Below are 21,209 nucleotides of genomic sequence, written 5' to 3'. Positions count from 1 at the left end.
GGGACTTTTTGCACATCTTATTGCAGCTGCCTCTTTTTCAGGTGGTCTCTGCGTGCCCCGGGCCCCTGCCCAGCTTCATAGTTCTATGATGCCCAGGAGTGGACACCACAGCCTGTGGGCCCAGGCACGGGTCAGTAGGACTGTGGGGGCGGGGTCTCTACAATCCAGGTGTTGACCTTACAATTTCTGAGTCACTTGGAGGTCTCAGGTGGCCAGGGAAGGACTGGGGCCACTATTGGAGGAGACCGGGGCCTGAGGTAGTGGCCTGCTCTGTGCAGACGTGAATGCTCTGGCCCTGCCTGTGGCTGGTGGTGTGGGGGGCATGTTTCCAGGTACTGATTAGGAACAAGGACCATTCTGGTCTGGCCAACCCTCACCATCTTCCCATGTGTCCCCAGGGCCTTTGCCCCAGGCATCCTCCCCACTCCCATCTCTGCTCACCCCAAACTGGCCACTGCAGGCCCTGGGCCTGAGGTCATGCTGTTACTTGTTTTGTGGTCAGGCTCCCACCACCCTGGGGACACCGGGTCTCCCTGGAAGAGCCTGGCTGACAAGGCCGTGGGCCCTTGGCTTCCAGATCCTTCAGCCGAGCCATCTCTGGAGAAGCGGGCTTCCCGCCTGTTGAGGGAGGCCCCTCCCTGCCATCCTGCGCCCTCTCTGCCCCCGATGACCTCGAATCCTTCCCTCCTAGAAGCTTGGAAGCAAAAAGAGTCCCTGTCCCTGGGCCCTTGCCAGCCAGGGACAGGGTGCAGGATCTGTGCCCAGACCCCGGCAGCCCGGTTCTCACGCTGGGTCGTCCCCACCTGTACCCACCTAGCTGCTGTTTCCTGCAGTGCTTCCGGCGGGGTGAGGAGCCACAGCCCTGGTGAGGGCGCTTGAGGCCTGGAGAGAGCAAAGGGAGCGGTGGAGGGGCGACTGGGACCCAAGCAGCCACCTGGGTGCTGTGAGAGGAGGCAGGGGGCGAAGGCCGTGCCCACGCCAGCGCAGTTTGGGGAGGCGGGGGTTCCAGGCCCCGGGGGCAGGAGTGGAAGCTCCAGGCATCCAGGACACAGACAGCAGCCCTGCGGCTCTCTGCTCTGAGCCCTGAGCACTGCACGGCTGTCCCTCCACCAGGGAAGGGCCAGCTCCAGGAGGCCTGGTTGGGAGTGAGGCTGTCCACAGGCCGGGCCAGGCCACGACCTGCCTCCTGCCTTAGGCCCGTTCCTCAACACCGTGGTCCTCGCTCCCCTGAATGGGGCCAAGATTTCTCATCCTGTGTGGATGTCCAGGGTCCCTTGAATGTCTTTCTTAGGAGAGTGTGGGAAAGGAAACCAGGAAACAAGAGGAGAGAAATGAGAGAGGAAAGGAAGGAGGCCAAGGAGAGGGTTTAAAGGACAGTGGATTCTCCACAGTAGGCACCAACAACTATTCAGAGTGGCTCCTGGTGCAGGGTCCGGGCCCCTGTCCCTGGCGGGAGTCAGCTTCTTCGTTGCTGAATTGTGGAGGGACACAGGGGTCCTCCGAAGGGGCTGGAACTGCTTGAGAGTGTTTCAATGTTTTAACAAGTCCCACATCCACCGGGGAGTCACTGGCTGAATCTACTCACCAGACCTGGTCACAGCCATGTGACAATCATGCTAGCTCAGTGATAAGGGCCCAAATGCACCAGGAACTCTAACACACAGTTCAGAACTGCTGGGAAGCTGGGATTGCAAGGCTGGTGTTTTCTGTTAGCACTGACCCTGGGATGTGGCCACTGTGCCCAGCTGAAATAAACCCAGTGAAGCCACAGAAAGGAAGGACTGAGACCAGAGTGTGGCCCGAGGACAGCGAGGGGTGCCGATCCCTTCCAGCTCTATCAGAAAGCAAGGCAGAGGGTCCTTTGTTGGGAACAGGCATGAGTGTCATGCCTGAAGGGTCTGGGAGGTGAGTGTGGTCACACTTCCTCGTGAAGCCTGTCTCTGGGGTGCCAGCAGGTGGGTCTCTGGGACTGGGGGCAGGGGAATGAGAATGGACCTTCTCCAGATAAAGCAAGACAGGGGATCTGGAGGGGCCGAGGGCCAGCACCAGCAGACTCCCTTGGCGACTACAGGTTGGGCTTCTGGGGACAGGTCTGGGAAGTCACAGATCTGGAGGAGGTGGGCTGGGAGCTGCCATGGGGACATGACCCAAGTGCAGAGGGAAATGGCAGTCACCAGCCACCACCAGCTCCTCCAGGTTACATGAGGGCTTAGTAGTGATCCCCTCCCCCCTCCTCTCCCCTCCCCTCCCCCTCCCCCTCACCATGTTGGAGCTGAGGTCCAAGTCGGGTCTTCTCACCATCTCCCAGCTCTGCGAGACAGAACAGAGCAGAACACGCTGTGGGGGAGCTGAGGGCCCAGCTCTGGCCTGGTGTCTGCTCAGGGCCGTGCCACAGGGTAGGCGCTCGGCCAGGAAGAAATAAAGAAATAAAGTTGACACTCAATGATCTGTCGGAGGGAAGCTGGTGGCCCACCCTGAGGGCTGTGTGGGTGGAAATGTGTGTCTCTGCATGAGTGTACATGTCTGTGTTTATGCGTGTCTGCCCCTTGTGTGCATGGGTATATGTGTATTTGTATTTACACACATGCATGTGTGTGTGTGTCCCTTGGATTTCCCACGCCATCCTGTGGTCAAGCTGTTTTGTTCATTTGTTTGTATTTTTTTTCTTAAATATTTTTAGTTGTAGATGGACCCAGTATCTTTATTTATCTTTTTTCGTGTGGTGCTGAGGATCGAACCCAGTGCCTCGCACATGCTAGACGAGCCCTCTACCACTGAGCCCCAGCCCAGCCCCATTGTTTATATTTTTGCAGTACTTGGATTGAACCCAGGGCCTTGCCCAAGCTAGGCAAGTGCTCTACCACTGAGCTACATCCCTGGTCCTTTTCATTTGGAGACAAGGTCTCACTGAGTTGCTGAGGCTGGCCTTGAACTTGCCATCCTCTTGCCTCAGCCTCCCGAGTTGCTGGGATTACAGGCGAGAGCCATCACCTAGCTATGATGGAGCTCTTGACGGGGTTCTTCCTTTTTATCCAAGGCCATCCCTCACTGGCTTGTGTTCCCCTTACTGTTGTGCAAACAGAAGGTGTCCAAGCAATGCCCATCGAACTGGACAGAGTTAAACCTGCCTGCCCGTGGGTAGAGCTCAGGGGCTTCTCCCTGGGACTGCTTCTGACCATGTTGCAGAAGGAAGTCCCAGGGCATTGTGGGAGGTTTGGAATTTCCGGCTCCAAGGAGTCACTTGGTCTTTTCTCTCCATGCCTGACTCGGGAGGCGCAAGGTGGCAGGAGGGGCTCCAGGCTCCAGCTGATTCTGTGGCCTTTGGGGATTTGCTCTGGGGAGTGACTGGAAATTCGGAACTTTGCTCCTGGCTCTGCACATCATCCTCTGTGTATGGCCTGCATGGGCCCCGGGCCTCCCCGGGCCTCCAGTGGTTTCCCAGGATATGGGGCTGGGCTGGCTGCTTTGCACCCCTCGTGTCCACCCTTACCGTCTTCCTGGCCCCAAGTGCTCAGCAGTGGCACCTCCAGGTCCAGAGGCACCTCCAGCTCCATGCACACGCAGTGGATGAAGGACTGCCAGGTGGCCCGCCCCTGGGCGTGCAGCATTCGCAGCTGCAGGACGACCCTCTGCTCAGGGTTGGGGGGCTCGTCCCTGGAGTCCAGCTCCACGTTAGGGAGGAAGAACTTCATCTTGGTGCTCAGCCACTCTGGTTGTGTGCTCAGCAGCCTCATGAGCCAGCTCCACAGGTTCCTGGTGCCCAGCTGGAGGCCCATGGGGTCCCATGAGGAGCTGGCCCTGTAGGGACACGGAAGGCGGGTGAGCCGGGAGGTGCAGGTGAGCTGACGTGACGGGCAGGTGAACTGAGGGGAAGTGGGATGGGAGAAGCCAAAGGGACAGGAAGAACCAGCCCCACCTCTGAGCAGCAGGACGTGGGCAGGTAAGTGGCCTCTCCTTGGAGCCCTGAGCTTCTGCTTAGGGTTCAGCTCTAGATATTCCTCTGCTTCTTCTGTAGCCCCTCCCCCTTTCCCTCCACCCTGGCTCTCTGGATCGGCCTAGTCCTTCCCCTGAGGATGGTCCCCCGAGGGCCATCCTTGTTGCCATAGACCATTGTGCTACTCTCAGTCTGAGCTAACATCATGGAGCACACACACACGGCTATCTCCCCAAACTTGATCCTCCTTTCTTCTTTGGTACTAGAACTCCTGCATCTTCCCTGGTGATCTAGAATGGACTTGATCTCACAGACTCCCTTGGAGTTAAATGTAGCCATGTAAGTTTTGGCCAATGGGATGTAAATGGAAGTGCTGTCTCTCTCCTTTTTCTTCTTGCTGTTGGTTGGAATGTCATTGTGATGGCTAGACCTTGGGCAGCCATGGTGGATCATGAAGCAGAAGCCAGTGCTAAAGAAGGTCTAGGGTAAAGTTGCCCAACTTCCCTCAGCACTGACTTTGGACTTCCATCACCTGATAGGAAAATACACTTCGACTCTGTTTAAACCACTATTGTTTGGAGCTTTCTGCTAATCACAGCAAACTCTAATGTTAGCTAAGACAAGACATTTCCCCTCTTTCTATGGTAATTCTTCCCTTCTAAATTGGAACTCTCAAACAACCTGCTGGAAGGAGTACCAATATAGGCCAAGGGAGCATATTTCCAAGCAAAAGCCTAAATACTGTGCAGTTCCTTTGAGCCAGCAATTCTAAAACCTTAGAAAACAATCATGGGTATATATAAAAATTTTTAATTATAAAAATGTTCACTGCACAATTATTAATGATAGTTAAATATTGGAAGCAACCTAAAATCCAACAGCTGGGGATTGGTTGACTAAATGGCAGACCTCTTACACTAGAATATGCTGTAACATTTCCAAGTGTACTTTGTGGTACTATTTCCTTAATAAGGGCACACATTTGGAAAGCACACAGTGTGTTAGGCTTGGCTCTAGGGCTTTCTATACCTCATCGAATCCTCCCAACTCCAGAGATTATACTTCTAACTCTGAAAAGAGAGGCCCACTCAGGAGCCAGCCTCACCGACTCCTGCTGTGTGTCCTGATGTTTAGACCCCAGCTGTTCCCTGAGCACCCAGCAGAGGCCCACGGCATGTGCCCCCTTCCCTTTCTGTCATTCCTCCTCAACTAGCCTGATAGCAATAGGTCTTTGATCAGACATAGAGCTTTGAAATTCATGAAATATGCTCATTTCCACAATCCTCAGGCAGGGATCACTGACCACACTGAGCACATGGGAAGACTCAGGAAGGATGAAAGATGTGCCCAAGATCACAGTCAAGTACACGGCAGAGCCAGGATCACAACGAAGATTTCTTGCCTCCAAGACCGGTACATTTCCAAGGTCTCAATGCCCTAGATGGCACCAGACAAGAGCCAGCCCCCAGATCACGTGGTCTTGAAACAAGGATGTGGCCACAGCATAGGGCATAACTTCTCTCCTGGGCTATGGTAGCCAAGTCCATGCTGTCCATAAAGAAATCACCCAGCACACCATGCCAGGTGGAGGTAAGGGTGCCTGGATGGCCAGATTTCTGGGGATGCTCCTCATCTTCCCATTTCTCCTCCAGCCAGTCTAACACAGCTTTCATTTCCACCACTGGTGTCCCGTCCCTAGGGATAAGACATCCAGCTGTCCCTGGGTTATTTCATTATCGTGAATTTTATAGGAAATAATCTTGGAGACTGAGGACTGCAGTACAAAGATCCTTGGCCAGAGTCAGGGGACAAGGGGGCCTGGCCCAGCTCTCTCATTAATTCTCCATGGTAGGCACTAGGGCTGTTTACAGCTGCTCTCAACCTCTTTCTGGGCCCTTGATAGGATGATACTACCTCACTCCCTTGAACTTGGGCATGGCCACAAAACTTGCTTTGGCCAATGACATGTGCAAAAAAAAAAAAATTAACCTATGTTACATCTGTGCAGACATTGGAAGAGTAAGTGTGGATTCCCCATGTTTTCTCTTTTCCTCTGCTACAGGGATCAGCAGTATTTCAGATCATGCAGACATGATCTCCTTTAACCTGGGTCTGGGAGAGAGGATGATGTGGAATGGAGATCCCAATCCATTAACAGTGGACTGGAAGAGAAGACGAAGAAGGAGGAGGAGGAGGAGGAGGAGGAGGAGGAGGAGGAGGAGGAGGAGGAGGAGGAGAGTTAGTAACTTTTGTTGATGTGGGATTTTTGAGGGTGTTTGTTATTGCAGCACAACCCAGCTCATACACTCATAATGTGACCTTGTGTAAGTTTCTTTTCTCTGTGTGCCTTAGTCACAGCATCTGTAAAGTGGGTAGATTAGGTGCTTGTGGCTCCTCCCGGTTTGCTGTGTCTGATGATTTTCACTGTCATGCTGACTGGTGGCCAGGAGCAGGTTTGCGGTGATGAGTCTGGGTAGGTAGTGGTTTAGAGCAGGAGTGGAAGGAGCAGATGGGAGGGAGAAGGGCAGGAGGGAAAGAGGAGAACAAAACACCTACCTGGTTTCTTGGTTCATGATAGATGTTCTAGGGTCCCCATGGAGAGGGTCTCATGGGTGTCTAGGCCCTGTCTTGTCACTGGAGCTGGGTTTACAGGTGTTTCCATGGTGCACGTTCCTAAGGAGAGAGGGAGACAGGTTGCTCTTTCCATTTTTCCAAATTCCAAAAAGAGCCCTGTGACGAGGACCCCAGCCCGAGCCCTGGCCCTGCCTGTTGCAGGTACCTGAGGACATTCAACCCATGGAGGTCCCTCAACTTCTCGGGCAGATTGAGTTCTTCCACAACCACAGCTCTGTCCCTGGTGTTCACACCACAACCCTGACCCTCCCGGGTGTCACTTCCTGTCACACCTAGAATAGAGGATGTTCCTCTTCCTCCTCCAGCTCGAGTCTGTGGACTCACAGTGCGCCCAGCAAACTCAGCAGGTTTATCCTGACTCACTCATTCACAGGAATAGAGAACAACCCCCATTTCATGTGTTAACTTTTTTCCTCACATAAAACCCCCCAGGCAGCTGGGTGCGGTGTGCAGGCCTGTAATCCCAGCAGCTTGGGAGGCTGAGGCAGGAGGATTGCAAGTTCAAAGCCAGCCTCACTTGCACTCCATTTGTGTACAATGAATCGAAATGCGTTCTGCTGTCATGTATAACTAATTAGAACCACAACAACAACCAAAGCCAACCTCAGCAACTCCACCAGGCTAAGCAACTTAGAGAGAAAGGGCTGGGGATAAAGCACCCTTGGGTTCTATCCCTAGTAACAAAAACAAAACAACAACCCCCGCCCCCCAAGAAGGTTGGAATTTGCAATCTTCTTTCTTACCATCCACCTGTGAAATGTGAGGAAAATAACTAGAACGTTCCAGGACTTTGGAGAAATCCACATTAATAGGGCGTATTCTAACATGACAGGGTTAAGTACTGCAATCAGAAATAAGAAAAGAGGTCTCACTGAAGAGGTCCTGGGGGATTCATGATATTTTTTAATGTAACTTTGTTAAATTCGATAACTCAAAAAGGAACCCAAGGGGCTGGGATTGTGGCTCAGCGGTAGAGCACTCACCTAGCATGGGCGGGACCCGGGGTCGATCCTCATCACCACATAAAAATAAAGGCATCGTGTTGTGTCCATCTACACCTAAAAAATAAATAAATAAATATTTTAAAAAAAGGAACCCAAGAGCATGAGCAAGTGGAGATCTGACCTTGCTATGGACTGGGGTCCACTCTATGGTGAGGCCCAAATCCACTGGGATGACACATCTGGAGACGGGGGCTCTGGGAGGTGAGGGGGTCATGAGGGTGGACCCCCGATGTGGGATCAGTGCCCTCGCAGGAAGAGACAGGAAAGCTCGCCCTGGGTCGGTGTCTGTCTGTCTGTCTCTCTGCCAAGCGTGGACACAATGAGAAAGCGGAGCTGGCCAACCAGGAAGAGGGCCCTCAGCCACACCAGATGTGCTGGCACCCCAGCCGGGGGCTTCCTGGCCACTGGAGCTGGGGGAAGTCCATTTCTGCCCTGTAAGCCACCCAGTCCAGGGTATTCTGTTACAGCAACCTGAACTAAGAAATCTATTTGTGACTGCAGAAAGTAAACGAAAAAAAAATCTAAATTATCACGTGGAGGGAAGGCAATGTCACTTGAATTCCAGCAGGATGGAGAACTTGATAACATCCCATTGACTGCTCTAGAGAAGAAAGGCAGACAAGACATGTTTGTATGCCTTAAATGTTTCATTATAAAATGTTTTAAGTTAGGACTGGACATACAAAGGCAAACTGGGGGGCTGGGGTTGCAGTCAGTGGTAGAGTGCTCACCTGGCACTCCTGATCCTCATAAACATAAATATAAACATAAACATAAATAAATAAATAAATAAAATGAAGCTATTGTGTCCATCTACAACTAAAAAAAATATTTTTAAAAAAAGGCAAACTGGGTGTGTAGCCCAATAGTAGTTTAGCATACACAAGGACCTGGGTTCAATCCCCAGCGTGTAAACACACACACACACACACACACACACACCCTGAAGGCAATTATATCAAAAGACGACTTACTGGGAAGGACAGTCAAGACTGGGGGTGTTTCCAGACATCATGAAGCCTATTATAAAGTCCCCATTATTAAAACTTTAAGGTATTGGGTTAAAAATTGACAAAGGAATGGAATAGAGTCTGAGTGAGCCTCACATTCACCTCAAATACGAATCAATGACCTTGAGAGAAAAAGTGGGGAAAATATATGACATTTAAAAGTTCACGGTAAGATGAGTGTTTTAAGTTTAAAAAGTCATTTCTAATTCAAAAGTGAAATATTTTTTTTTTCCAAAATGAGAAACGTGACCACGTAGCTATGTGTGCGAAGACCACATATGGTCTCTGCAATAGACCACAGCGTGCACCGCCCCCCCCCCCCCCCACAGAGGACAGCTAGAAGAAATATGACGGACAAATGCAGGTAAGGATCTGGGGAACAGGAACCTTACATTTTGCTGGTGGAAATGGAAGTGATACAGCCTCCTGGGAAAGCAGTTAGACAGTTCCTTAAGACACCAAACCTAACATCACCAGCAACCCGGTACTCCTAGGTCTACACCCAAGAGACGGGAAAATATCACCACCGTGAAAACTTGCTCTTGAATGTTCATATCAGTATTACGAACAATAGTCAAACAGTGAAATCAGTTTGACTACTCACCGGCTCATGAGTGGGCACACAAAACACAGCATGCTTATAGGACAGCATGTTGTTCAGCAATAAAAAGGAGCAAAGGTCATGCCGGGTGGAAAGAGCCAGAGAGGAAAGATCTCCTAGGATTCTACTTATGTGAAGTGTCCAGAAAAGGCAAAGGTACAGAGACAGTGGGTGGATTCGTGGTTTCCAGGGTCTTGGGTAGGAGTTGGAATTATTCTAAGTTAGTTGAAGAATCTTACAGCACTGAAGGAAAAAGTGTCCCCAAATGGCACCAGGGTGATGGCTGCAGGGCTCAGGAAGTTAACTAGAAATCTTTGACCTGTACACATAAAAGGGTGGATAAGCTCTGCCTCAATAAAGTTGCCAAAAGTAATGCAGTATAAATTAATATGCTAAAGTAAAATATTTGTATCATTTACTAAAAATATTTTCTGTGTAGGAAAATAGCAATGAACAAAAGAAAAGCCACAAACGGTCACAGTCCTTGATGGTGAGCTGACTGAGAAGGAAACCCTTTTTTCCCCTACTGGGGGGGGGTGAGTATTGGGGGTTTTAACCCTTCAGAGGGTGCAGCAACTGTCCTGGGGCCCACAACAGATCACCCCAGCTTCACTCAAGGCTTAACCTCCAACTAGCTGCACGCACCCCTGGGCCTGGGGGTCAGGGGTTAGTACCCCCCAGCCAATGGCTGACGAGAGCCGACTCCAGCACGTCTCAGGCAGGGCAACTCCACGGGGTGTGGGCCTCCTGCATGGATTCCCCGACTTCCCCAACAGCTGCCCAGAGTATTCACTCGCTGGTCAACCTAACTTTTTGAGCTACCTCTCCTTTCCTGTCTGGAGAAGGTTTTTCTTGGATCATCTCTCAAATAAACTAGTTGTGCTGGTTTCAGGGTTTGTTTGTGGAAGAAATTCAAAGGGAGATCAAGGAAACTTGGCAAGGTGTATAAAATTACAAATGCACACGTCCTTATGGACATTGACATTCATAGGACTGTAACTGTAAGATATTCTTGTATATGTGGCAAAAAATAAATAAAATGACAATAGTGACTTTAATGTATTGAGAGGCAGTAGGACTCATGGGTTTTCCCTGTAAAGTGCTTAGAACATACTAGACACACAGAAAAGGTCTCTGAGTGACAACACTTCAAATGCTCACTGTGCAGAGCCCCGGATGCTTTCATAAGCCATCTCACTTATTCTTTGCAATAGACTTTCGAGCCAGGGACTTACAATAGGTCCATTTAACAGGGGAGGAAAGTGAGGCTAAGTATCTTGCTCAGAGTCACTGGGATTCGAATCTAGGTAGACAGAATCCCTTTATACAAAGACAAGGATATTGACCACTCTCTTGTGATAGCCCCAGAAGATCGAAAAAAAGGCAAAAATTCATCAATAGGAAATAAATTATGATACACCATTATAAAAAAGCCAGTTAAAAGAAAAATAGCTAAGTAATGTAATGTTATGGTAAGAACTCCAAAGTATTCTATTAAATAAATTCAAATGTATTTAATCTGCATATTTTAAATGTGTGCGTTCATTTGCATACACAGAGAGCAATTCTGGATGGCCACATAGGAAGCTGGTAATGGGGCTGTAACTGGGGAGGAGACCTGGAGGATGCAGGGAGGAGGGTGGAGAACCCTTTATCACGCTGTCCTCTTTTAGATCATCTGAATTTTTAAAAATGCACATTTTAAATTTTATTTTTTACTCTAATTTGTTATATATGACAGCAGAATGCATTACAATTCATATTATGCATACAGAGCACAAATTTTCATATCTCTGGTTGTATACAAAGTATATTCACACCATTCCTGTCTTCATACATGTACTTAGGGAATGATGTCCATCTCATTCCACCATCTTTCCTACCCCCAGCCCCCTCCCTTCCCTTCCCATTCATTATTTTATACTAGACAAAGGTGCCAAAAATGTGCATTGGAAGAAAGATAGCGTTTTCAACAAATCGTGCTGGGAAAACTGGAAATCCATATGCAACGAAATGAAATTAAACCCTTATTGTCAATCACAAAACTCAACTTGAACTGAGTCAAGGACCTAGGAATTAAACCAGAGACCCCGAGTCTAATAGAAGAAAAAGTAGGCCCAAATTTTCATCTTGTCAGATTAGGCCCTGACCTCCTTAATAAGACTCCTATAGAGCAAGAATTAAAATATGCACATTTTGATTTCCAAAACCACATAAACACTGACTTTAAAACCTAGAATATCCAGGTGCCGTGACGCGTGCCTTCATCCCAGTGTCTCAGGAGGCTGAGGCAGGAGGATCACAGTTCAAGGCCAGCTTCAGCAACTTAGTGAGAACCTGTCTCAAAATAAAATACAAAAAGGGCTGGGAATGTGGCTCAGCAGTTAAGCACCCCTGGGTCCAATCCCTGGTATCAAAAAAAAAAACAAAAATAAAATCTAGAATAGCCGTTTCCTCAAAACTGTAGGGAAGAGAAAGTGAGCAGGAGAAATGATCAGTGATGGCTGGTGTGAATGAAAGTCCCTACATCACACGAGACACTGAAACCGAAAAAGGAAGACCAGAGACAGGGCTCGAGTCCAGCACTCAGTGTGACTGGATGCTCAATTAAAAAGTAATTAATTCCTCTCCAGGACGCAGATATTCTACTTGCTCTTTAACGTGTGTGTGTGTGTGTATGTGTGTGTGTGTGTGTGTGTGTGTGTATTATATGGATACTAGTACGTTTCCACTGGGAAAGTCGTTGCAAAGTTGAACAGACAACGTAACACATATTTGCTAAGTGCCCTGAGCTAAATTGCTTTGGGGATGATCTAATTCTCACAGCTCCATTTGATGCCTCATGTGGATTTCAAAATTCCCAAGTCCAAAACTGAGCTCCTGATCTCCCCTCCCAACCAGCTCCCCAGGCCACCTTCCCACCACCTGCACAGGTAGCATCAGGCTCCCTTGAGTTCGGGTTAATGATGCCTTCATTTTCTAAGAATATTCCAGAGTCTTGCTTTCCCCCAGGCTACTCACTCTCACCTGGCTTCCTGTCTGCTTTCCGTTCTGCCTGTCCTCAACAACTTTACCCAGAGCAAAACCAAATCCCTGCCCAACATGACCTTTTTGTTGTTGTTGTTGTTTTGAGACTGGGTCTCACTATATTCCCAGGCTGGCCTCTAACTCCTGGGATCAAGCAATCCTCCTGTCTCAACCTCCACCATAACTGGAACTGCAGGTGAACTTTCAAAAATCAAACTTAATAACTTAATTTTTTCCTTATTATGTTGATTCATTTATTATTTTTTACTAACTCTTGGCGGTTTATGTTTTTGAAAAAGTTGCTTATTTCTTGAGATGTTAAAAAATAGGATAGCTCACAGTTGCATATGATATCTTTCCCATTTTTATTGGTGCGTTATAATTGTACATAATGGTGGGACTTGTTGTTGCATATTCGTACGTGCTCATATTGTAACAATGTACCTTGGCTAATATCCTTTCCGAGTATTGTTCCCTTTCCTCCCTTCCCTGGGTGCTTTTTCCCTACTCTAATGATCTTCCTTTGATTTTCATAAGATACCCTCACCCCACCTTTCTTTTCCTTTTTCCTCTCTAGCTTCCATATATGAGAGAAAAAATATGACCCTTGACTTCCGAGTTTGTCTCATTTCACTTAACATAATGTTCTCAAGTTCCATCCATTTTCCTGCAAATGCCATGATTTCATTTTTCTTTATGGCTGAATAAGAAAATCCATTGTATGTGTGTGTGTGTGTGTGTGTGTGTGTGTGTATATATATATATATATATATATATATATATATATATATATCACATTTTCTTTATGCATTCATTTATTGATGGACACCTAGGCTGGTTCTATAATTTGGCTACAGTGAATTGTGCTGCTATAAACATGGATATGCATGTATCACTATAGTATGATAACTTTTTAACTCTTTAGGATAAAAACCAAGGGGTGATATAACTGGGTCGTATGATGGTTCCATGCCTAGTCTTTTTTTTGGGGGGGAGGAATGGGTACCGGGGATTGAACTCAGGGGCACTCAACCATTGAGTCACATCCCCAGCCCTATCTTGTATTTTACTTAGAGACAGGGTCTCACTGAGTTGCTTAGCACCTCACTTTTGCTGAGGCTGGCTTTGAACTTGCAATCCTCCTACCTCAGCCTCTTGAGCCACTGGGATTACAGGCGGGGGCCAGTGCACCTAATCCATGCCTAGTCTTTTGAGGAGCCTCCATACTAATTTCCATAGTGGCTGTACCAATTTAGAAGCCCACCAACAGTGTAATAGTGTTCCTTTTTCTCCACATCCTCTCCAACATTTGTTATTGTTTGTGTTCCTCATGACTGCCATTCTGACTAGAGGTGAACTCTCAGTGGCATTGTGATTCTATTAGTTTATCCCTCATGATGCTGAACATTTTTTTCATGTATTTGTTGGCCATTGGTATTTCTTTTTTTGAAAGTCTGTTTAGTTCATTTGTCCATTTATTAGTCAGGTTATTTGCTTTTTTGAGTTTTTTATATATTCTAGGTATTAATCATCAGTCAGAAGAGTCGCTAGCAAAAATTTTCTCCCATTCTGTAGGTTCTCTCTCCACATTCTAAATTGTTTTCTTTGCTGAACAGAAGCTTTTTAATTTGATGCCATCCCATTTATTAATTCTTGGCATTATTTCCTGAGCTTTAGGGGCTCCTATTGAGAAAGTTGTTGCCTGTGCCTATGTGTACAGTGTTGACTGTACATCTTCTTCTATGTTGCAGAGTTTTTGGTCTCATTTCTAGGTATTTGATTCACTTGTGCAGGGTGAGAGATAAGGGACTAGTCTCATTCTTCTACTATATGGACAACTAGTGTTTTCAGGACTTTCTCCAATCTATGTTTTGGGCACCTTTGTCAAGGATCAGATGACTACATTTGACTGTGCTTATCCCCATTCTGTATTGTCTTTGTATCTGTTTTTACACCAGTACCATGCATTTTTTGTTACTATAGTTCTGTAGTATGATTTGAAGTCAGGTATTGTTATGCTTCCGACATTGCTTTTTTTGGCTTAGAATTGCTTCGGCTATTCTGGATCTTTTATTCTTCCAAATGAATTTTAGGCTCCCTTTCCCCCCTAATTCTGTGAAGAATGCCATTAGTACTTTGATGGAGATTATATTGAATCTATATATTACTTTTTATAGTATGGCCATTTTAACAATATTCGTTCTGCCTATCCATGAACATGGGAGGTCTTTCCATCTTCTTGTGTCTTGAATTCTTTTTTCAATGTTCTATAGTTTTCATTGTAGAGGTCTTTCACCTCCTTCGTTAGATTTCTTCCTAGGTTTTTGTTTGTTTGTTTTTGTTTTTTTAGGCTATTGTGAATGGAATTGTTTTCCTGGTTTCTTTCCCAGGAGATTCATTATTGGTATGAAGGAAAGCTATTGATTTTTTATATGTTGATTTTTGTAGCTTTCTACTTTGCTAAATTTGCTTATTAGCTGTTAGAGTCTATAAACAAGTCAAAATAACACCTGGCATTTTGCCAGGGGAATGTTAGAGTTCGTAAACAAGTCTGGATGGTGCCTGGCAAAATGCCAGAGGGAGTGGTTTGAGAAGTAACAAAAGCAAGCCATTAAGTGTGGAGATTCCTGATTGGTTGACTGCTGTATCTAGTTTATGTTAATTAGATAAGCTGTGTGGAATGTATAAATACTGCTCCTGTCCTGCAATAAACGGCTCCCACTCCTGCTGTATCAACGTACACAAGTTCTTCGTCACCCCCCTGATTATTCTGCTGCAGCCGGACTGCGGCAGATGGTGGCCCGTACGGGGAGCCCCAGGACACTCGGGGGTAAGTGACGAAAAAAAGCTGCCCGTCCATAGATAGGACGGGAGCAAATCTGCTCGTCCCTAGGCAGATAGGGCGAGAGGAAAAATGGCCATTTCGAGAAAATGGAGAAGATTGATACAGTATGTTTGTGTCTTGTTTTGTCTCAGTGTATTGTATTGTCTTTGTGATGAGAATATGGAAGGGGCGAGAAGTAAATTGATAATGGAAAGAGGCACCCCAGTGGAACCAAGAATAGTTAGGGCATGTGTTGATGGAAGCCCAGGAACTCTAGTCAGAAAGAAAAAGAAAGTTCTGAAGAAGAAAGATTATCAGGAAAAAAGTTACAGCGAAAGGCTATTACTGAATACTTTTCGTTACCGGAGGGTGCATCAATCGGCTGCCACGTGCGCGAGCTGGTCATGGCGCAGCAAGGGCTTTCCAAGCGGCGGCAATCGGCTCTTCCCTGCCCCCTGCCCGGGGAGCGGGATGCCACTGCGAGAGCCCAAATCCAAACCTGTGCCCGGAAGCAGTTTGAGACCAGGACTCTCCCCAGGGCCATCTGGGGCTGCCCAGGACGCTACAGCCAGCAAAAGATGCTACTGGCGTCCCTGATGTTTGGTCATTTCCAAGGCCAGTAACTACAATGGTTCTCCCACACCTGGAAGCTAATGAGTAATGAGCACTATTAAGGCTTATTTCAAATGTAAAAAACCTTGAGGTAATGTACTAAATTGTTCAGAAGGTTGTTTTCTTAGTAGAATGCTACAGGATTTTCTTTAGCTATCTGGAGTTCCTGCCTTCGTCCCAGTGCTGGTAAAGACCAAGGTGGAAGAATTTCCAGTGTTCCTGAGAACTGGAGGAGACTTCGGATTAAGCTAGTTGCCTGCAGAACTTACCTGGACTGTGATTTAAGCTAGCTGCCTGCAGAACTTACCTGGACTGTGATTTACCTGGACTGTGAGTTAATCTATTGAGACACTGTTTTACCTGGACTGAGACAACAAAGTGTAATCTAGAACAAATTGTAACTCAGTATCTTTGCTAAAGGTGTCATTGCTGGTATAATTTTTCCAAGGGCTTCTTGCATGGAGCCATCAATTGGCTTGGTATTGTGGCATTTTGTATCCTCCCTTTCTGTTTGTAGCAGGTTATTTATGGTGTTTCTATAAAAACCACTATGGTCGTTATTTAAATTAAACAAAAGGGGGAAATGTTAGAGTCTATAAACAAGTCAAAATAACACCTGGCATTTTGCCAGGGGAATGTTAGAGTTCGTAAACAAGTCTGGATGGTGCCTGGCAAAAGGCCGGAGGGAGTGGTTTGAGAAGTAACAAAAGTGAGCCATTAAGTGTGGAGATTCCTGATTGGTTGACTGCTGTATCTAGTTTATGCTAATTAGATAAGCTGTGTGGAATGTATAAATACTGCTCCTGTCCTGCAATAAAGGGCTCCTACTCCTGCTGTATCAACATACACAAGTTATTCGTCCCCCCCCCCCCCCCCCCCCCCCCCCCCCGGTTATTTTGCTGCAGCCAGCCGGGCTGCAGCAATTAGCTCTAAGCAGTCTTTTAGTGAAACTTTTTGGATCTTTTAAGTGTAGGATCATATCATCTGCAAGCAGTGATAATTCAGCTCCTTCCTTCCCTATTTTTATCCTTTTTATTTCCTTCTCTTGTCAATTGCTCTGTTGCTGAGGGCCATTGCTAAGTAAGAATGACGCATGGCATGACCCAGGTCATTTGCAGTGTCATTGCATGTAAGGTGACCTTGCTCAAGGACCAGGGCGGATCCGGGTTTAGGGCGTTCCAGTTTAGGACAATCCGGGTTTAGGGCGGTTCCAGGTTTAAGGTGTACCCTGCTGGGAATAGGGCGTATCCTGCTGCCTCAGGCGTGCCTGCTCATTGAGTTCCCATTGAGTTCTCGTGGGATTCAGAGAGTATTTGGGATTTTGCCCAGAACGTGATTGGGGCCCGGAATGTGAATTCCCCCAGAACGTGTTTGTAGAGTGCCGGTGTGAGTTCGGGTATAAAGAATTGCTGTTTGAATCTACAAGGCTGTGAGTGGCTCGTGATTTTGTGCCCAGCCAGACTGCGGCACTCTGTCTAGAATTTCTAGTACTATATTAAATAGGAGTGGTGAAACTGAACATCCTTGTCTTGTTCCAGAATTTAAAGGAAATGTTTTCAGTTTTTCCCCATTCACTATGATGTTGGCTTTGGGTTTGTCATATACAGCCTTTATGATATTGAGATAGGTTTCATCTGTCCCTAGTTTCTTAAATGTTTTTGCTATGAAAATATACTCAATTTGGTCAGCCTTTCTCTGCACCTATTGGGATGAGAATTAAGTGGTTTTGTCCTTAATTCTATTTATGTGATGAATGACATTTATTGATTTGCCTATGTTAAACCATCCTCACATCCCCAGGACAAAACCAACTTGGTCGTGATGTAAAACCTTCTTAATATGTTGTTGAATATGATTCACTTGTTTTCCATTAAGGATTTTTGCATCTAAGTGCATCAGAGATATTGGTCTGTAGTTTGCTTTCCTTCTGTATTCTTGTCTGGTTTAGGTCTGAATTTGACACTGGCTTCATAGAATGAATTTGGGAGTGTTCCATCTCTTTCTACTTCATGGAGTGATTTGAGGAGCATAGACATTACCTCTTCTTTAAAGGTCTGAGAGAATTCAGCTGAGAATTCATCTGGTTCTAGGCTTTTCTTTGTTGAAAGGCTTTTTATTACTGCTTCTATTGTGTTGCTAGTTATTGATCTTTTTAGGTTTTCTGGGTTCTCTTGATTTAATTTTGGCAGGTTGTATGTCTAGAAATATATCTGTTTCTTCTAGGTTTTATTGGAGTAGAAGTTTTCAAAATAGTCCCTCATGATCTTCTGTATTTCATGGTGATTTATACTTTTTCAGCTCTAATTTTATTAATTTTGGTCTTCTCTCTTTTTTCTTTTGGTTAGTTTGAATAAAATCTGATCAATCTTATTTATCTTTTCAAGATCAATTCTTCATTTCATTAATCCTTTGTACTATTTTTTTAAATTCTCAATTTCATTGATTTTGGCTATGATCTTAATTATTTCCTTCCTTCTCTCAGTTTTTTACTTAGTTTGTTCTCCTTTTTCAAGGATCTTGAGAAGTATCATTAGGTCATTTATTTGAGGGCTTTCTGATTTTTTCATGTAGGCACCCATTGCTATAAATGTTCCTTTCAGAATTGCTTTTATAGTGTTCCAAAGGTTCTGTGTTTGTTGGGTCACTATTCTCATTTGATTCTAAGAATTTTAAAATTCCTCCCTAATTTCTTCTATCACCCATTCACCATTCAGAAGTGCATTGTTTAATCTTCCTGTGTTTATATAGTTTCTGAAGGCTTTTGTTGTTGTTGTTTTCATTCCATTATGATCTGATAATAGGCAAGAAATTATATCAGGTTTTTTTGTATTTGCTAAGAGTTGCTTTGTGGTCTACAATTGGTCTATTTTGGAGGAGGTTCCATGAGCTACTAAAAAAGTGTAGTCAATTGCTGTTGGGTGAAATATTCTGTAGATGTCCATTAAATTCATTTTATGCATATATATTTTTTCAAGTCTAAAAGAGTCTTTACTGAGTTTATGTCTGGATGACCTATATCCTGGTGACAGTAATATTGCACTGGGTTCTATGTGAGGTCTTAATTTGACTTGTCCCTCTCTCTGTCTCTTTCTTCTCTCTCTTGTTGATAATTGAACCCAGGGATGCTTTACCACTGAGCCACATCCCTAGCCCATTTTATTTTTTTATTCTGAGACGCAGTCTCAGTAAATTTCTTAGTGTCTCACTAATTTGCTAAGGTTGGCCTTGAACTTGTGATCCTCCTGCCTCAACCTCCTGAGTTGCTGGGATTGCAGGGGTGTGCTATCGTGTTCGGCTAGTGTCTCTTTTATGTAATTATGTGCACCGAAGTTTGGGGCATAAATATTTACTACCATAAGATCTTCTTGTTGAATTGTTCCCTTTACCAGTGTAAGTGACCATCTTTGTCACTTCTGATTAATTTTGGCTTGAAGTCTACTCTGTCCACCATGAGAGTAGCTAATCCTTCTTGTTTCTAGGCTCCATTTGCCTGTTATATCAATTTTAGTACTTTCACTTTCAGCCTGTGATTATCTTTGCCTGTAAGTCTCTTGCAAACAAGATGTAATTAGGTCTTGTTTTTAAATTCATCCTGTCAATGTTTATCTTTTAATTGGAGAGTTGAGACCATTTATATTCAATGTTACTATAATCAGAAGCTTATTGATTCCTGCCATTTTGATTTATTTCTAATGTTTAATTTGGTCCTGTTTCTAATTTGCTTAGCTACTCTTCAAATGAGATTTGTTCATTTGTGAACTCTGGGTTTTTTTTTTTCTTCTTCTTCTGTGTGGGGTATTTCTTTAAATAAGTTCTGTGATGCCAGCTTTGTAGTCATGAATTCTTTTAGTTTCTGCTTAACATGAAAGATTCTTATTTCCTTGATTCTGAAGGATAGCTTTGCTGGATATAGCAATCTTGGTTAATGGTTATTTTCTTTCAGGACTTGGAACACATCATTCCAAGCCCTCCTGACTTTTAGAGTTTATGCTGAAAAATCAGAAGCAATTCTGATGGGTTTGCCCCTAAATGAGGCATTGATGATTTTTTCTCTGAAGCCTTTAAAAATTCTGTGTGGGATTCTGAATGCCTCCTATCTGGAAGTCCATCTCAGTTGTTAGAGTCTGTAAACAAGTCAAAATAACACCTGGCATTTTGCCAGGGGAATGTTAGAGTTTGTAAACAAGTCTGGATGGTGCCTGGCAAAAGGCCAGAGGGAGTGGTTTGAGAAGTAACAAAAGTGAGCCATTAAGTGTGGAGATTTCTTATTGGTTGACTGATGTATCTAGTTTATGCTAATTAGATAAGCTGTGTGGAATGTATAAATACTGCTCCTGTCCTGCAATAAACAGCTCCCTCTCCTGCTGTATCAATCTACACAAGTTGTTCGTCACCCCCCGGTTATTTTGCTGCACTCAGTCTCAAGGTTTGGAAATTTTTATGTTATTATTTTCCTGAAGCAGGTATCCATTTAATGAGCCGGCATCTCACAATCCTCTTCAATTCCAGTGATTCTTAAATTTGGTCTCTTAATGTTGCCCCAGAATTCTTGTATATTTGGATCATGGTTACTTATTTTCTTTTCTTTAATGGTGTCTGAATGTTCAAGGCTGGTCACTTTGTCTTCCAGCCTTTTTCCTCCAGGAAGAATCCAGAGATACTTTCACTTTCAGCCTGTGGTTGTCTTTGCCTATAAGTCTCTTGCAAACAAGATGTAGTTGAATCTTGTTTTTTTTTTTTTTTTTTTTTAATTCATTCTGAAGCCAGAGATTCTTTCTTGAGCATGGTTCACTCTATTAGAGAGACTTTCAAGTAAACATTTTATTTGATTTATTGTGTCTTTCATTTTCAAGATTTTTGTTTGGCTCTTTTTCAATATCTCTCTATCCTTATTGGATTTCTCATTCATATCCTGTACTGATTTCCTTAATTCATTCAGTTGTTTTTCTGTGTTCTCTTGGAATTCATTGATCATTTTTACAAGCAGTCTTTTAAATTCTTTATCTGATATTTCACCCACTTCAATATCTTTGGAGTCAGTTGCTGGTAAATTATGAACTTTAGGAGATGTCATGTTACCTTTTCCCCCATATTTCTTGTATTTCTCTGTTGAGTTTCATGCATCTGTTGAGGTGGATTTCTCTCCCTCCTTCTCTTGCAATGTGTCCTAGAGTGATCTAGATTGAGCTCACTCATAGGTGTGGTGTCCACAGACACTGTATCAATTCTCTTTTTTCTATACCAGTGGATGTCCATGAATGGGACCTGAGGGCCTACCCTTCACCATTCCTACTTGGGGTCTGGTCTTTAGTTTGGGTTTTTGACACTTCTATTCTTTATATTAAAGTATAGCTGAAGGGTTTTTGTTAATATTTTATTAGTTGTTGGTGGACCTTTATTTATTTTTATGAGGTGCTGAGAATCAAACCCAGTGCCTCATACATGCTAGGCAAGTGCTCTACCACTGAGCCACAACCCCAGCCTGAGCTGAAGTTTGAGTGTCATTAATTTGTGTGTGGAAGAAGCTGCACTGTCTTTTGGCTGAGTTTAGTTCAGTAGCAGA

General features: G+C 45.1%; 1 protein-coding gene across 5 annotated transcripts in view; it reads right to left on the bottom strand.

Moving 5' to 3' along the window:
* The window catches only part of Nlrc5 (NLR family CARD domain containing 5), an 84,871-nt gene that overhangs the window by 47,118 nt on the left and 16,544 nt on the right, over positions 1-21,209 (bottom strand). For 2 of the 5 annotated variants that reach the window (XR_009225908.1, XM_058575935.1), the window contains exons 2-7: positions 7,552-7,626; positions 7,312-7,409; positions 6,491-6,607; positions 3,491-3,798; positions 2,263-2,310; positions 814-882 (exon numbers count right to left, since the gene is read on the bottom strand). Coding sequence is in view for 4 of the 5 variants with exons in the window: in XM_058575935.1 (XP_058431918.1) it covers positions 814-882; positions 2,263-2,310; positions 3,491-3,798; positions 6,491-6,507 (442 nt within the window). In the remaining variant the exon portion in view is untranslated. Of the gene's footprint in view, positions 1-813; positions 883-2,262; positions 2,311-3,490; positions 3,799-6,490; positions 6,608-7,311; positions 7,410-7,551; positions 7,627-11,408; positions 11,521-21,209 lie in introns of all 5 variants that reach the window. The other 3 variants (XM_046434982.2, XM_046434984.2, XM_058575936.1) reach the window with 3 other exon arrangements.

This window comes from Marmota monax, unplaced genomic scaffold (assembly GCF_021218885.2).
Source record: "Marmota monax isolate L192 unplaced genomic scaffold, Marmota_monax_Labrador192_F-V1.1 WCK01_AAM20220418_F8-fsc00024, whole genome shotgun sequence".
NCBI lineage: Eukaryota > Metazoa > Chordata > Mammalia > Rodentia > Sciuridae > Marmota > Marmota monax.
The sequence above is the reverse complement of the archived record's forward strand: the minus strand, read 5'-3'. Positions and strand labels throughout refer to the sequence as shown.